Source organism: Blennius ocellaris (genome assembly GCF_963422515.1).
Source record: "Blennius ocellaris genome assembly, chromosome: 5".
Lineage (NCBI taxonomy): Eukaryota > Metazoa > Chordata > Actinopteri > Blenniiformes > Blenniidae > Blennius > Blennius ocellaris.
In genome coordinates this window covers 25787943-25806017 of record NC_137654.1, presented here as the reverse complement: position 1 = coordinate 25806017, position 18075 = coordinate 25787943, and the positions used below count along the sequence as shown (strand labels likewise).

General features: G+C 46.0%; 1 protein-coding gene across 3 annotated transcripts in view; it reads right to left on the bottom strand.

Moving 5' to 3' along the window:
* The window catches only part of rarga (retinoic acid receptor gamma a), a 43073-nt gene that overhangs the window by 16542 nt on the left and 8456 nt on the right, over window positions 1–18075 (bottom strand). For 2 of the 3 annotated variants that reach the window (XM_080496302.1, XM_080496301.1), the window contains exon 2: window positions 13075–13434. In XM_080496302.1, coding sequence (XP_080352428.1) covers window positions 13075–13243 — 169 coding nt within the window. In that variant the 5' untranslated portion in view covers window positions 13244–13434. Of the gene's footprint in view, window positions 1–2434; window positions 2969–13074; window positions 13435–18075 lie in introns of those variants that run through there. The other variant, XM_080496303.1, reaches the window with a different exon arrangement.

Here is an 18075-nt window from a genome sequence, read left to right as displayed (position 1 = left end):
CTGCACAGGCTCTCTCAAATGGCTTCCTCGGCCGTTGACTAATTCAGTTCTCATTGACGTATGACTAAATCAGTGTCCATTACCCTTTACGTGTAGGGCAGCTCAGATGTATACCCGCACCATGGCATAAGGCACTTAAGAGCATTACACAAGCCAAGCTGGTTGAAAGGGGTCTCCTTTTCAGCAAGCCGACAAGGCCACCACACATGCAGGAGATGCGACATTGGCCAGGCTGTAGCCTCTCACTAACCTCTGACATTGAGGTCTCCCACTGGTGAACAAAAAAACAGGAAAACTGACCACACACTTTTAAGTCCTCCAATTGTCCCTGGCTAACAGCCAGCAGAAGTGACACTTATCACCACAGGAGATTTACTGCAGAGACAATACGATACACTCATTTGGTGGCCGATCCAGGAGGACAAACATTGTTTTTGTTGCTTTTTTTCCAATTTATCTGAGGAAAACTGGCTCGGTTAAGACTTCAATCTTCTAAAATACAAGTGAATGTGTAAATTTTCCATTAAAACCATTCGCCCTGGGTAATGTATTGTTAAATAGTATGTCAGGGCCAGGTAATTCTCTTTACAAACACACAGGTTATTTTAGTGTGCACTGCTTGTGTGAGAGTGGCATCAGAAGCCAGACAGGTCTCTCTGTTGTGCAGCTGGGCAGGCCTAATGAGATATCAGACTCAAACATCAATTCATCAGCTTCATTGATGAGGACAATGAGGGGCAACTGCTTCCGTAAAGAGAGGCATTATGGCTCCTCGTGCAGGGATAGGGTGGCCTTGTTTACAAAGGTTATTGGGCACAGAGGGCTTGAAACAGTACACCACACCAGCCTCCACTTTAGTCTGCTCTGTTAGTCCCGGCTCCTGCACCCTCAGGGCAGCTTCTCTGGACTTTTTTTTTGTCCTTCTTTGATTTTGGGGAACAAAGACTAAAAAGAAAAATGTACCTCTGGAATCCAGAGGCCTATTTTTTTTTAATGTGTGCATGTGTGTGAATGGGTTAAAAGGAAAGGCCATAGAAGCCTGATTGATTAAATAAACAAATCTCATCTTGTTATCATCAGGGCTCCCCTAGCTCAGCAGAGCAGCAGGCTGGGCTGGCTGGAGTCCCCTCTGGCCTCAGCCTTCACTGACAGGGCATCTGTCTTCATTAAAGCTCAGCCAGTGTGCATGACGGCCACTGAAATGCTGGTGTCTTCACGATTAATGAAGACAGATGACTCCCCTCCCCAAGAGGCAGCAAAGAGGAACAAAAAGCAGGAGGATGAACAAACAAAAAAATAGAAAATATGTCACAACCAATCTCAAACGGCTTCCCAAAAGAACACAGTGAGGCTGTTCATGGGATTGCTTCAGCTCGTCTCATAGTGTTGATTGTTTTTCCACTGTCATATCTGGCTTAGCTCCGTCTACACTTCTCCCACCATGCCATGCTCTCACACACACACACATACGCACACCCCCACTCCTTTTCCACTCTCACACACTCTTTCACAGCAGTAGCAGCCCCCTGGAAGTGTATGGAAATTGACCCCAGTTGTTGTTAGAGTCAGAGCCTTGTCTGAAGTCAGAGGCAAAAGAAGGGAGGGAAAAAAAATGAGGTGGACCGAGAAAAAGAGCAAAAGAAAGAAGAAATAGCTGTCGCTGAGCTTTCTCAAGACTTTGTATGAAGTCTTTTTAAGTCATCCATTTATTCAGTAAATAATTCATATACTTATTAATGCATGGCTGTTTGAATCAAGTGGAATCTCATTATCTAAGTATCCAGAAGCATAAATAAACATCTGACTTATGGAGGCTGCAGTAGCTTTCACCCAAAAAAAAAAAAATGGAATTTTAAATTTGACCACATTTGCAGTTAAGCTTTAATGAGAATTACAAAAGAAACCAAACTTCCCACATTGTCTGTCGATTGAACATGTCATGGGTTTTTCGCTTCCTGTCACTCATCGAATCTTTCCCTCTTTCTAGTAGGCAGCACCTGGCAAGGTCAAACCTCAGGTGGCTCAGTTGTCACTGAAACTTGACTCTGTAGGCGCAAACGCACACACACACACACACACACACACACACACACACACACACACACACACACACACACACACACACACACACACACACACACACACACACACACACACACACACACACACACACACACACACACACACACACACACACACACAATCATAGCATAGCTACTTTCAGATGGCTGAGTAGTGAGACAGAGGAGAGGAGAGGAGACTGTCTGTCCCAGGCCTTTCCTGTGCTATTCTGTGGCCCCTGACAGCAGCCCCTTTGGCTGAGCCCTGAGGGGTAAACAAGTCAGCAGAGAGGGAGGGAGAGACACAGAGACAGAGAGAGAGAAAGAGAGAGATGATTGTGTCATACAAGAAATCCAAACAGGATGCCACTTACATTGCAGGCTGGCACTGCCTGTCCAGGCGAAGGGGTCCAACCCCGCAAAGAAGGGGCTTGCCTTCCGCAGCATGCATGCACCGCGGCTGGTGACATCATAGAGCTGTCGGGGGCCCATTCCCAGAGCCTCCATGCAGTCGAACATGGTAGCCCCCCACCCTCTGCAAAGAAATCACTACGAGCTGTGTGTCCTGCCTGCGTCCTGCCCCGCTGCCTCCGCTCACGTCACTGCTGCTGAGGCAGTGACAACAACACAGCAGCAGCAGCAGCAGCAGCAACAGCTATCAGGATTCGCTCCCTTTTCCTTCCCTCCCTTCACACTTATCTCTTGCTGTCACTCTCGCTCCGCTGTCCTTTCCTGCCGATGCTGGAGTTTCCCTCTTCCCCTCCTCAGCTGGAATGCAGATCTGATTCCTGCTTGGCTGAGCTGAGCTGATCTGAGCCGAGCGTGACTCTCACTCACTTCTCTCCCCCTGCCCTTGAGTTAGCTGCTCCCAGGCTGCTGTAACAGACCTAAATAACAGCCTCTCACAGCTCTGGTTGAGCCCCAGACACGACGGAGTGAACCAACTGCCTCGGCATGACGCTGTGCGAGGGGGTGGAGAGAAAGGAAGAGAATGCCAGAGAGGGAGGGATAGAGAGAGAGAGAGAGAGAGAGGAACCCAAGAGGGAGGGAGGGAGAGGGGGCCGTCCAGCAGAGCCTGCTCTGGAAGAAGAAGTGATTGGGTTAGAGGACAAAACTTTATTCTCATTCCTCTTGTGCGTTTTTCTCTGCTCTGCTTTATTGTGTTTCATATTTCAGCCCCGAACGCAAACAAACACAGCCACCCCCTGCCTCCCATCATCTCTGCCATTCAGATCTCGTCGTTGTCTCTGTCGGTCTTCACACTGCACCTCCCCCTTTTCCCTGCAGTAAATATGAGCCCCTTCCCCTCCCTTCTCTGAGCCCCCGTCTCTAATCATAACCATATTAAAGTCCAGCCACTGGCCGGGTGTGTATGTGAGATTGTGTGTGTGTGTGTGTGTGTGTGTGTGTGTGTGTGTGTGTGTGTGTGTGTGTGTGTGTGTGTGTGTGTGTGTGTGTGTGTGTGTGTGTGTGTGTGAGTGTGTGTCAGAAAGAGAGCCAGAGACAGAGAGAGAGAGAGAGAGAGAAAGAACATTGTGCTGCGGTTGAACCCAGAAACCAGATGCCAGGGCAAATCCCTCCCTCCTCTCTGTCTGTTTGAGGGAACAGGGGATGGGCAGTTCTTTTCTGTTTCTCCCTCTGGAAGTGCTTTAACAGAGATGAATGAGTGCTGCCTTGCTCAATCCCTGCAGCGCATTCACACAGACAAAATACCCCCCAATATACAAACACACCATGTGCTGGACACACTTCACACAGGCTCACTTGACCTTGTTTTTGATTTATATTTTGAGAAAAAACCCGTGCAAACAAATAGGCAGAGAGATGCAAGGAAGCAATCGGGGCCGTACAATTGCAATGGTTTTAAAAGCACCTCAATAACAACACGAGTAGATTCCCTCATCGTCATGTACCTTCATTTAGTCTTCCTCGACAGTGGCTGTTCTGTGCATCGATAGAAAACAATTCAATTTAAAAAAAAATAGCAGTGCCCTCACAGTGACAGTAAATCAAAAGGAAATCAATAGGTGGTCTGCGGTCAATAAAAAAGCCTGTCACTGGTCCTAACTGTTGCACAGCAGACGGATAGACTCTGGCTGGGCTAAAGCAAACAGCCTGATACAATGGGAGATATATGATAATAGAATGGCTTTAGTCTGTGAGCTCTGCACATTCATCTCCCCCTGTCAAACCAGTACAAGTGGTACAGCCCAGCAGGCAAAAAAGACACCATTTCCTGTCAATCTGTGCTGCTGGCTACACTCTCCATAAACACACTGTGCCCTGCCTCCTCCCCCCTCCCTCCTCTTCTGTCTAACACTTCACTCTTTTTCCTGTCTCGTGAAAGAAACCATGCTTTCACGTTTCTGGCTATTCTGAATGATTTTCATTACAATGTTTATTGACCCGAAAACTTTTCCTCCACTTGATACCCCTTGATTATTTTCTTAAGCTGGCACACACACACACACACACACACACACACACACACACACACACACACACACACACACACACACACACACACACACACACACACACACACACACACACACACACACACACACACACACACCTTAATAGCTCTTTTGTTGCATCAAACAGTAAACAACATCAGTAGTTTTTATGTGTTTCTTCATACAGCTGTCAGGTCATAAAAAGGAAGCTTTATGACAGCCAGAATAGGACACTGTGGCTGGATTACAAACTGATATCTGCCAGAGATGCCACTGCTAACTGTTTGTTGCAAAAAAAAAATAAAAAATGGAAAACTTTTTGTGTACCTCTCCACCCATGTATTTGATAAATTCTCCCCCAAAAAGTTATCCACTGGATGCATTTCAGATTAATTCAGCACTGCCCGGAGTCCCATTTTTTTTTAATGATCCACAAGCATTCTTCTCACACTCGTCTTTCGTCTCCTTCCTGTCTTTTTTTTCCCTCCTCACTGCTCGTTTCATACAGCATCCTGGAAACTAAAAACTGGCTAATCCCCTGGTGCTCAAATGTACTATGTAACATCAGTGGTGTTTGCCAGGGCTGTTCTCTGGACCGGGCGAGCTGCGCCGCAGTCAATTTATAATATTGTGTGCTCACACTTGAAACTCCTATGTTTTTTCAGATTTATGGACCCTATCCGATTCCTCTGGTTTTGACATTTCTTTTTACTGTGTTTGAGACTATAATTCAGACCACTAACCCCAGGTTCTCCACATATTGGCAGGCAGCATCGTGAGCTGTGACTCTTCCAGGGCTTCACAGGGTTTTGCAGAGTTGAGTTTAGTCATCTAATCTACACATACTCTATACTCCTGCTGACCCAGCCTGGTCCCAGCCTCCCCTCCCTCCCTCCCCTCCCTCCTCCCCTTCCTTCCCCAGCCAGAGAGGTTGAACTCTAGAAGAAACCCCCACTGGGCCACTAACTTTCCCCCCAAACTTATCCTGCCCTCCCTCGTTCTCTGGCTCACAAGTCTCTCCATCGGTCTCCTTAATTCTCTCACCCCCCCCCCCCCCCCCCCCCCCCCCCCCCCTCTGTTTCTGCAAATACTCTCCCCATTTCATCAAGTTCCCTATGGCCATTTTTTCCTGACTGCGTGATTTGTTTTAGTTGACAAAGTTCTCTGCTTTTGTTTCTGGTTTTGGAAGCGTTTCATTTTCTGTGACTGCCAGCTCACTGCTCACTTTGTGTCGACTTCTGCTTTCAATCAGGGTGAACTTCAAGGATTAGATCCACTTTTTAACACAATCAAAAACGTTTTAACTTTCCGTCGCTGATAATATTTTTACAATCATGTCTCACACCTTTACTGACAGCTGGACAAAGTCTGCTGGAAGCACCATGTGGGCCGGAGCCCATGGAAATGATTCTTTACCGCCGTCTGACACTCCGATGCCGATTACAGATAAGACGTATACAGCACTTTGTTGCCACTTCCTCTGTGTACAGTCATGCAGGTTCCAGCCGAGCCGTCAACAGTGCAGCAGTGTGTGAGGTAATAAAGACGAGCCTTTGAGCTTAAATGCAGCACGGCGATTTTGAAAGGAATGTGGAGCTTTTCCATTTCTGATGTGAGCATGTGTGCAGTGTGTGGACATGCCGAAACAGATTGTCGGTGATGATAGAGACACTGAACACCAGCCCAGAGGACACCCTCCCACTACAGGCAGATTCAGGTTACGCAGCACACACACACATGCACACAAAAAAACGACATATCCCTTAAAGGTTTTTTGTTTTGCCTCTTCTTTCTACTTTTGACTAACACAATCAATGCAGCTATAAGCAAGTTATGGTAAAAAAAAAAAAAAAAAACCCACAATGATAAAAAGCTCCTGATTTTTTGAGTTCCAAACAAAAACAAAGCACAATGCCAGCTTTTTTTGCCCCTCATGGCAGTACATCAACTGCGCCACCAGCCAAACATTTTACATGTTCACCTCTGACATGATGTGTAATCTTATCCAGTCATCTAGCGTGCTGTCACAGCACGTCTGTATGGGATACCTGATGTGTCACCGAGGAGAGACGTGTTGAAAGTAAAGCGCCACTTCTGAGAGAGCCCACTGGCTGACGGCAGCCATGTTCACCTCTGTTCCCATGCCGGTCCCACCGCCGGCCGAACAGAGCTACTTTTCAGACCGCTATCAGTTTTGGCCATCTTTCAGCAAAGTCTTTTTCACTCTCTGTCTCCTACTCTCCCTCTATCTACACTGTCATGACATTTTGCTACCCGTGTTTTGCAAACCGAGGTGGGGGAAAAAAAAAAAAAGGACATTTCTTTTAGTTGTTGGGCCAAAAATACAAGGCCCTGGCTGATTCGAAGATCTGCCTTGTGCCGATGCGCCCTCCCACAGCCTTCGAAGAACCCAGCCTCTCCTTCTCGCCATTGCGTGCTTTTCGTCTTGCACGTGCCCACAAAACAGAAAACACCCCCCTCCCATTTTTAATAGTAGCCTCTTTATCTTCATCTGTCATTGTGTCAGAGCTGCAGTACACAGAGCCGTGGCCTCTGCCTCACCACCAAGCGCTGCAAGCTCTTCGTATAGCGAAAGTTTCCAGTACTTAAGTCAAATTGGCTCCGACTCTCAGAGAGGGATAACATGAGGAAATCCAAGGTGATGGCTGAGAAGGGGGGGGGGGGAAAGGAGAGAACAAGATGAGTGCAAAGAACCAAAAAAAAAGTGCATGAGCCAACAGGGTTTAGGTGGAAAATCATCAGAGGGGCAGATACTCTCGTCACTATCATTTTCACAAAAACTCCTTCACTGGGTGCTTAAAGTGTCAAGAAAAAAATAATTTCTGGCTATTTTCCCGCCGTGGCTATTGAATTGTAGCCAGCACTGGTTTCAAAAATAAAAAAGTGCAATGTGAGGGAATTGATTTCCAAAAAGGTTTGGAGTCCCTCAGAGAGCTGTCATCTTGAGGCTAGTGGTCGCCAGGGGAGATGAAAGCAGGGATGTCAGCCGATGCTGTTTATTAAAGCGGAGGAGGCTCCGGTCTCACTGACACATCAAGGACGCGGCCAAACAGCGATGCACAAGCTGTCATCGCACACAGGCAGCACACAAATGGTCCAGTCCGAGCATTGCTAATTTGCTATGTAGATCATGGTCACAGGAGCGGAGATGCCATTGAGCAGATGGCTCAATAAGAGCACTTTTTTTTTTCTTCTTCTGATTAACTATTCAGATCATTAAACGCCGGGGTCGAAACTCAACAATGCTCTCAGGTTTTAGGGTGAAAAGTGGATTCTCCAAATTTTTAATGTGGCACCATTCTTCAAGAGTGTTGCTAAATGTGAAAACGACACAGTCATGCATTCACAACCAGTGTGTGCGGAGAAAACCTTTACAATCTTTATAATGCAATAAAAATCTCTTTAGAACAGCCATTTTTTTAGTACTTTTACATGCCTGATACAGTAAAACATGGCCATCAACCCAGTGTCTTTGATAACACTAAAGTAGGTCTGCCACTGATTTATTTAAGGTTTTTAATCAGGCTCTAACCGTGACTAAGTTATTAGGAAGCAAGTAATACAATTGTCTTATCTTATCTTCCAGTTGTAAAATGATTATTGATAAGAAACTGGCAGAGGATAAACCTTCCTTCAGTGCACTGATATCTTCCTCCTCCAAGGTTTAAAAGGATTATTGTCCAAATGCTCTTATCCTTTCAGTAATAAATAATCCTCAGTGCTGCAGACACTTGTACTGATACCCATCTTGTTAAATAATGAGCAAGAGCTTTTTTAATTATTATTTTTCTGTACATTTTAAAACGGCTTTAATTGAAAGGTTTTTCCTCTGTCAGCCTTCTCGCTTTCCGACTGGACAATAAATCTCGGGAAGATCAGAAAATGCCACTCGGACTGACAAGAGGTCAGAGAGGAATTGACTTTGCTCCAGAGAGCAAACAATAAAGCGAACCCTCAGGTGTTTCAAAAGGCCTTTCAAATGAGAGGCGGCATCACAGGCTGTGAGGAGCACACAAGAAGAGTTAAGCGTTACATCTCCTATGTGGAGGTGAAGCTTGTGCCTGATATAAAGTGAAGGATACCAGGGTGAACCTTATTGTTATCATATCCATACATACATCACTTTCTCTTCCGTCTCCCTCCCCTCTTTCAGATGCACAGCATATCCACATAAGGACACACATGCGCACCCAGCTGAATCCAAACTTACACCATCTAACAGCGTACCGCCCTGCCCACCTCCACCAAGGCTGGGCTGAAACCCAGCACCTCAAACCATATGAAAATAAATAAAATGGTACAATGTGCTGTTTGTGCTCCGCTTCGCCTCCAGTGGTGGAGGCTTCGCTCCGCTTGTAGACATCCTTCCCCGCTGTCCCTCTCCTCCATTTAAAAAGTTCCTCTGTTCCTCTCGTACCACATTTCCCACCAAAATGGCTCCTTTACGCAACTCCCCAAGCTCTCTAAGCCAACATGACCTTCTGGAGTGTGTGTGTGTGTGTGTGTGTGTGTGTGTGTGTGTGTGTGTGTGTGTGTGTGTGTGTGTGTGTGTGTGTGTGTGTGTGTGTATAATTTTAAGAATGCAATGGGTGTTTTTAATTATGTGACTCTGCATGAGGATATTTATTTCTGCTGGAACATTTGAGTCCATTTCACAGCCCGTCTGAGCGAGTTGGTTGTGTGTAAATATGTATGAGCTTCTACACACGCACACACACACACACACACACACACACACACAGTACTATAATGTTGGTGACTGTGCAGGCTACAAAGATTGGAGCCGACACACACTTTACATAAACAGCTGTTCACTTCATCTCCACTGGAGGCGCAGCTGGGCCACAATGAGGAACTTTTACACAGGTTTCAACATGTTGCTTCCTCTGTTCCACTAATAAGATGCTTTTAATCATATCTTACTGTGACACAGGTCACACACTCATTGCCGAGCCTCTCATTAGTGCTCTGTGTACATCAGTCAGGAAAATCTTCCAAATTATGGCATGAATGGAAAGTTTGAGCCCAGCTGAAGACTTTAGATTTCGGGCCAGGCCATGTGGGCTGAAGGAAATGACCTACGAGCTTCTCAAAACATCCCTGTGGCTCACTTTGGGGCCAGGGCTCTGGCCCTGATCGGTGAAAGCTTAGAGAGGTGTTTCAGGGCTCAGTGATGATGTTATCATATAGTAAGTGGCCTTAATGGACTTCCAACTGTTTGTTTGAAGAGTTCCCATAATGACAGGGATAAACTGATAACAGCCTCCCTACACACTGCACAGAGAGCCATCAGACCCTCTCATGGATGAACAAACGCCTTTGCGCTTTCATTCAGATAGGAGCTGCGAGGCCACGAGTCTGGTGTGCTCATATGGTCACTTGACTGAAAAGTCGCCTCTTTCGAATTACGCAATAAATGCAAAGAAAAGTCTACTTTTCGAACAAGAGCAAACACAGCGTGTACAGCCCATCCGACTCTTCCCACCACCGTGCAAAACAGGTATTTCCAAAGACACTCTGGTGCCAAAACACAGCGCCGCCACGGGAGGTGCTCCGACAGGTCGGCACGGCGTGCACGCCCAGAACAGGGAGGTGTCACCTGGGCTACCTTTTCTCACAACAATCCCACACAGACCTCTGACGCTAAGAGTGAGTGAGTAATGCAAAGCTACTGACTGCACGCGCGCACACGCACACACGCACACACGCACACACACACACACACACACACACACACACACACACACACACACACACACACACACACACACACACACACACACACACACACACACACACACACACACACACAGTGCTGCTCCCTTTATGTGGAAGGTATTTTCTCAGTCTGGACTATTGGCAGGCCTGACAACAATGAGCAGGACTGTTAAGCCAACTCCTGGAAAAGACGTAGATGAAGGACAACATTTTTTTTTTTTTTTAAACACACACACACACACACACACACACACACACACACACACACACACACACACACACACACACACACACACACACAGAGAAACAGGGCCTGGGGAATGTCCAAACCAAGACCTTTTGTCTTCCCCGCTAACATTTAAGAGAGAAGGGAACGAGACTGCTGTCAGCAAAATGACTTGTAACATTCCTTGTCAAGGGATACACCAATAGGATGTTAAAAAAAAAAGCTGATAAAAACAAGAGTTTTCCGCTGAATGGCCAAAATGTACACTGATACTAATTGCTGTGCTTTTGTATAAATTTGAAGACAAACAGTGCAGTAGAGGTTGAAAGTGTTGGAATTACTCCTTTTGTTTTCTTATGAGTTGAACAATTTACATGTAACCCTGTATGTTCCTTACTGATTATTCACTAATTACTAAAGAAAAATGGCAGCTGGCTCTCGCTAAACATGTTTAGCTTGGATTTAACACATTATGACAGGAATGTTTGGGGTTTGGCATAAACACATATTATAAGTCACTGCTTCTAATAAAGCCTTGAGTGCATTGAAAAAACAAATTTAAACACAAAGGCGGTTTGAAATAGTTAGTAAAGAAGAACTTAAAAATGTCAATCTTGATAAATGAAGCTGAGTTGAAGCAAATTGTCACTATGATCTCGACTTAATCTTTGACCCCCGCCTTGTTTAATCCCTGACAGAGAGCTTATGCCAAATAGCTGCGGTCCTTAACCCTTGTGAACGATACTAATGCCAGCGTGGATGTGTCAGTACAAGCAGTCATGTATGAAGCACCGCTCGCTGCATGTGGTTGCCTGTGTCTGTTTGTGCTTTGATACTTGTTTTTTGTTTCAACTCATGCCAGCGTAAAAACCAAAAAGAATCCATCTGTCAGTATTGTGGGATTTCTTCCTGCGTAAGGGGTATGTTTCTAGTTTTTAGATGAAAGAAGTGCTGTGTGTGTGTGTGAGAGAGAGGGAGAGAGAGAGAGAGAGAGAGAGAGAGAGAGAGAGAGAGAGAGAGAGAGAGAGAGAGAGAGAGAGAGAGAGAGAGAGAGAGAGCAGAGTCTCTGATGGTGTTTGCCTGTGTGTATTCATGTGTTTTTCTTGCAGGGTGTGTTCTTGGATTCCACCACACCAGGACATTACCCCCAGGTGCTCTCTCTCTCTCTCTCTCTCTCTCTCTCTCTCTCTCTTGCTCACTCCCTCTCTCACTCTCCCCCCTCTCTTTCTCATATGCTCTTGCTCTCTCGCTCTGGGTCTGTGAAAATACCTTGAGGATTAGGTGGGCAGCAGTGGTGAGAAGGAAGGAGGGGGGGTGAGGTAGTGATTGACGGCTGAAAGGCTGGAGAGGTGCTCAGGCATGCTGTGGTGGGGGACTGCACACACAGGGCAGGGGGGCTCACGGGCTCTGGACTCAGCTGTTGCCACCCACACCCATTATTACCCCTCCGCCATCTACCACCCACCTCCACCACCTGCCACCCTTTAACACTGCACCCATATCACATTACAAATAAGTCCCACTTACCTTTACCTTGTGTATTTACTTGCTATCTGTTTGTTTCACCCCCAAAATACTCCTCAGCAAATTGTTCCTGCAGTGGTTTCATGCAAAAGTTGCTCTCTGACCTGGAATCCTGTTGTTGATTAGTGGTTTTGAAACAAGCAGGTGTTTTCAACAATGAGCAATGTATGTCGGCAGCGTGTGTCTAATCTTGCTAGTTTTTGCATGACAGAAAAACACTCTGGATTGCCAACAATCTCCTCTTTGTGCTCTGGGCTCCATACATCATCCGGTGTTTATTGCTGCAGAATACAACAGTGCCCCCTGTGGTCGAGCCTAAAACTACAAGTCTGAAATTAAAGGAGCATGCTGTTGTGATTTGAGTCCAGAACTCAGCTCATTTGGCCTTTCACAAATAATTGTGTGCGGTGTGCCAAGGCTGCAATAAGTGTCCAAACTGCAATAATGCAGACATTTGATTACTGCTGAGTACTCATCACCACACAGAGAAAGAAATGAGTTGTGTCTCTCATCACAGACTTATGGGCCGTCTGCTTCACAAAAGCTCTGTGACACACACACACACACACACACACACACACACACACACACACACACACACACACACACACACACACACACACACACACACACACACACACACACACACACACACACACACACACACACACTAAGTAGAGGAGGCGGAACCACAGTTTGTGGTTACAACCTCACCATCGACAAGCATGAAGTATATAAAGAAACCACACGAGCAGTGTAATCATTGTATTGATGAAAGTGGACTTTTTTCCCCCTCATGCTGTCTTTGGGGGATTTTTTTCCCTTTATACCCGTCGACTCTTTCTATATAACAAACAGACCTGAAAGTTTTCCATTTCCACCAAATTACACATAATGAAGTGTAATTTAAATAGCAGTAGTTTCCTCTTTCCAGTGTATGTTCAAATTGTTTAATGTGACTTGACTGAAATGAAGGTAATGACTACATATGTAGTCCGAACTGAAATGGAAAATGATACATGAGAGGGAGGGCAAGTCAAACACACACACGATAATGAAAATGACTTACAGAGAGCGGCCATCTCCTTGGGCAGGTCAGCCCCGAACCGCCCAAACAGGTTGCTGTTGGCCAGCAGGTCGAAGGGGGAGTGGCTTCGCATGGAGTTGAATGGGAACGGGTAAACAGCAGGTGGAAAGCCGGTCATGTGACCCACCTGCTGTTCCCTGTTGGTAGCCATCACGACGGAGCACCCCGGGGGTCCGTGGCAGGCCACTGGGCGAAGGCGACGGCTCCGGAAATCCTCAGCAATGTTGAAAACTCAATCCTTCAGAAGACTCTTAAAATGCAGGGACGCCAGAGCAACAGCAGGGCCTCTGGTCAATGGAGGGGATTCGGACGCCACTTTAGCAGAGTCATCCAGTCATTTTTCTGAGGGAGAAAAGAAAAGGAGATTTGTTTTACAAGTACATTCGCCACATAAAAAGTGACTGTAAGTGTTTCCTGGTTGGCTCAACATGACGATGCAATCAGTGGTTTGGATGCTGTTTGGATTCCACAAGAGCAGTTCACCTTGTATCAACTCTGAATTCTGGGACGGAGAATAGTTTATCGACAGTATTAATGTAAGAAGGATGTGTAAACTTCATACCAACAGGTATGAGGGAATGGGAAGGAAAAAGGAAGCTAAAGTAGGAGGAGGACGGCGTGAAGAATAACAGATAAAGACATGCGAGGGAAAAAAAGTGAACGAGTGAGCTGGAAGAGGAAAAGCCAGAAAAACTGGGACTGGGCGAGGGGAAAAGAAAATATGAAAGAACTTTGGAAAAAGTTATAACAGGGAATACGCAAGAGAGAGCGAGAAGGAGGAGGAAAAAAAGAGAAAAAGAGAGAGAGAGAGAGAGAGCTCTTGTTCCTGCAGTTTTGAAGAGCTTCCAGACTTCCACAGTGATTCCAGGCTATGCCATATGATTTAAATCACCAGAACTCTACTATAAAGACCTCCTCTGTTCCTGCTGCCAGCCTAGCACAGCAGCCTGCCTCTTTGCCTCTTTCCCCTAGGACCAGAGGCCCAGACACGGGGTCCAGAGCATGAAGAAAAGGGGGGTAGGAGGGTTGGGGGGGGGGGGGGGTCGATGGGTAGGGAAAATGAGATCCACTGATTGCTAACTGCTGCTGTCACTTCCAACTATCTTCTCTTGAGGTCAGGCTCCCATCCCACAGAGTCATTTTGGCTGGAACCTCCCGCAGCCCTCCGTCGCTTTTGACTCCACACGGGAGGCAGAAACAAGTCAGGCTCATGTGTGGACAAGGCTGCAGTTATGTCTCATGGTTGACGCTGAGTACAAGGAAAGGAAATAATAATTACGTAAAAGATAAGGCTTTCCAATTTTTCTTTTTTTAACCCCCGTTTTCTTTTTCCCTAGAGTGATTTCGAGAGTGGGTGGTGTGATCAGCTTGTTTTTTAAATGTGGCTTTGAAAAAGAGCAGAGCCAAGGAATTTGTAACTGCTGTGGCTTGTGAATTTGGGAGAGAAGACGGGGGGAAAAATCTTGGTAATGAATTCGGTATAAACAAAGAAATGAGGAGAGGGGGGAAAAAAAAGATCTGAGGCTGAACTGGTGAACTGCTGAACTGAGCGAAAAAGCATAGAGAACAGTGACAGGGTCTGGGCACTTGGGGGCACTAGGAGGTGGCGCCATGCCCTGAAAAAAAAAAGAAAAAAGTACTTTCCAAGATGCACACATATGCACCACACACTTTCAAACACATACACATGCAATCAAGCACTCAAAAACTCCACACGTCACATGTGAGAGAACCCTCTGACACACACACACACACACACACACACACACACACACACACACACACACACACACACACACACACACACACACACACACACACACACACACACACACACACACACACACACACACACACACACACACACACACACACACACACACACACACACACACACACACACACACACACACACACACACACCTCTGAGCCCATGCCTTTTTTCCAGGGCTCTGGCTCCCTCCCTACCTCTCTTTCTGGCTCTTTCTCTTTCAACAGAGCCAGTTAATTACACCCTACTGCTGCAGGCAGCTTCAAACCACCACTAATTTAGAGTTCCATTACAGTAAACTGTTCCACATGTGCATCCAGGGCCCAGGCAGGCTCGGGTGGCCACGTTTCAGGAAGGAGCAGCCGCCGATAGGCACCCACCCCCATCCTGCCAACACAGCCACACTGCCATCTTTCTTTTCCTTACTGCTTGTATGTCTTATATCTTTACCTTTTTCCGTCGTCAAAAACTCATTTGACACCTAACCCCCTGCCAACGTCAGACCCAACATCTCTTATAATCACGTCCTTATATCTAATATTCTCCTCCCCTGCCCGCACCCCCTCCCCATCTCTATCCTTCTACTGCTTATACAACTTGTACCATGACCCTGTGCAGTGGTTCCACTCTGTGGCTAACGCACAAAAACATCGCTAAAGATTTCACAGTGGGCCTAATGGGAGAAGAGGTAGAGACTGGAAAAACAAAACTGCCAGCAACACACAGCCTCACAATGTGGATGTGTGTGTATGTGGTGTGCGCATGTGTGCAAGTGTGTTATGAGTATGAACTTGGCGAGCGTTTGGGCCGTTTGGATTTCTGCTTGAAGAACTCAAACCAGGCCCCATAAAGGCAGCAGCACAATACGTCTGCAAGTGCTGGGCGCGAGGGGGATATGAAAAAAAAAAAGGAACTGTGTGAGAAAGAGAAGAATGACAGCAGAGAGTACAAATATATACGCATGTGACTTTTATATTCCCACAACAGGAAAAAAACATCATGTTAAACCTCCCCCGAAACAAAAAATGGAAGTTGAGGATTGTGACATCTTTGAAGAGGTGAAACCTACTGCCGGGCAAATCTGTAGATTCAATTGAACTGAAGGAGCAAGTAAAGGCTTGGAGACACAGCCTTTTAAAATAGAACTCAGTAACTTTACTCTCCCAAAACACAATAATGAATTAATAAAAGAGTTGGCGCCAGTGTTTTTTAATGAGTCACATCAGCCCAGCAGCTTTTTACAGAGCCATTTATGTTTTATGTTGGGTCCTGTGGTAGCTCACTTCGCCAGCCCGTCTGGGGCTATAAGGGGATGAGGGGAATTTGGAGTGACCTCATCCCCTGTTAGCCAGGGCCAAATGGGCATGGAGGGCCTCCCTACTTCCCCTGAGCCTGGGGGGCACACAGGAGGCAGCAGTCGACCAGGCAGGCAAAGAGCACCAGGGCCAGCGATGGGTGGGTTCACGGCTGCTGCAGGGACTTTCCATCATTGCCTAAGAGGTGTACTGTAGCAGTTTAAATTTACTTTGGTTGTTTCTGTAAACAGTGGAGTGTCAGAACTCACAGCAGTCCATCATGTTGAAGCAGACTCATCGGTTACACTTAAGATAATCCATTGATTTTATCAGGACAGGAGGCCGCGTAGCAAATGAAATGAACTCAATCAAGCTGGCAATTTGGAGGCAGCGCGACAAGACGAGGCATGCTCGGAGACAGCGAGAGAGCCTCCTGTTTGCTGAGGTGGAGTTTCAACGGAGAGACGGAACAAATCCCCAAATTAATAAGAAAAAATGGCAGAAAGAAAGAGAGAGAGAGAGAGAGAGAGAGAGAGAGAGAGAGAGAGAGAGAGAGAGAGAGAGAGAGAGAAAGAAAACAGTTCCCACAGATTGAATGTCTGTCAAACAAAGGGTATCAAATCCTCTGTGAGTAAAACAACAATTGTGCCTTAACCGTTGTGACAGCGTCAGGCCCCTCAGGCAGCAAGAACTGCAGTCAAACATAACAAATAAATCACGGCATCTCAGGAAGCGCTGCGCCACACAACCAAGAAAGCCAGTTGGTCTTTTTCAGTCAGCACAAGAAAAGCACAAGGAAAACCACGGGTGATTACTCGTCGTATATGAGTAGGATTCTCGGTGCCACAACTCTGCTGGTTTGTTTACTGGTGGACGCTTTCTTCTTCCAGTAAGGGAGAGCACAAAGGGACATCTGTATACTGAGGTATCATCTTGTGTTTTTTTTTTTTTTTTCCCCTAAGGTTTGCCCTTTAAAAATCACATTTCCACACACTCTTGAGAGTACTTTTTGTATGGTTTTTCTGAGTAAGAGTGAGCTCACGGGGTTTGTTGGGAAGCAATTCCAATCCTTTACTAGAAAGCCTGAATTGTAAGATCACAACCTCAAAACAAATGAACTGTGCCATTTACCCTGGCAAGAAAAAAAAAAAATAAAGCTTGGCAAAATCCTTCCCATTGCTCTTTTTTTCCACCGCTGACTTGCCCACTCCCGCTCACTTTTTTGACAGAATATTGAGAATGTCTTCCAGGACCCTGCCTCCCCATCGTCAACATTACAAAGTGATTTATGTTCGGTAACTTTGCAAAAGGAAACGACTTGAAGGAGAGTAGGACATGTTAGGTCTGTAGATAAAATCACACCTCTACAGCAGTTAGAAGATTTCACAACCCATGTCCCGCTGCTGAGTTGACAGACTGGCTTTTCCAACTGGTTGAACATTTTGTGTCATTACTACTGACTAATATGCCCACAAAGTGCCATCAGTGCTTAACCACCAAATTAAAATGCTCATACTGAGACAGGATCATAAGTGCATTATTGGATGAAGTGGCTGGCGTCAGTAGTATTTTGGCACACGATTATGTGATGCAAAGCTGACAGCTTCCAGTCTTTCAACAAGTGGCTGGCTAATGGCTTTGAGAAAGACAGAGTGACAGATGGTTCAGTGTTTCCAAACAAACCTGCATTCCATTACCTGAAACTTGTTTGACATCTGCTTGGTCTTGGCATCGCGCAAACACATATTTGCTTACAGCAACAATGCAAAGAAGCGCCACTGTTTAATCGTTTGTCACCTAAAGAAGTATCGGTTTCCAGAAGTGCTGCTGAAGAGTGTCAATCTCTCACTAAAATTATTAAACGTTCATTTCAAAATCTTCACTGGCTCTTTGGCGTTTTTGTTTACCCTTAATTTC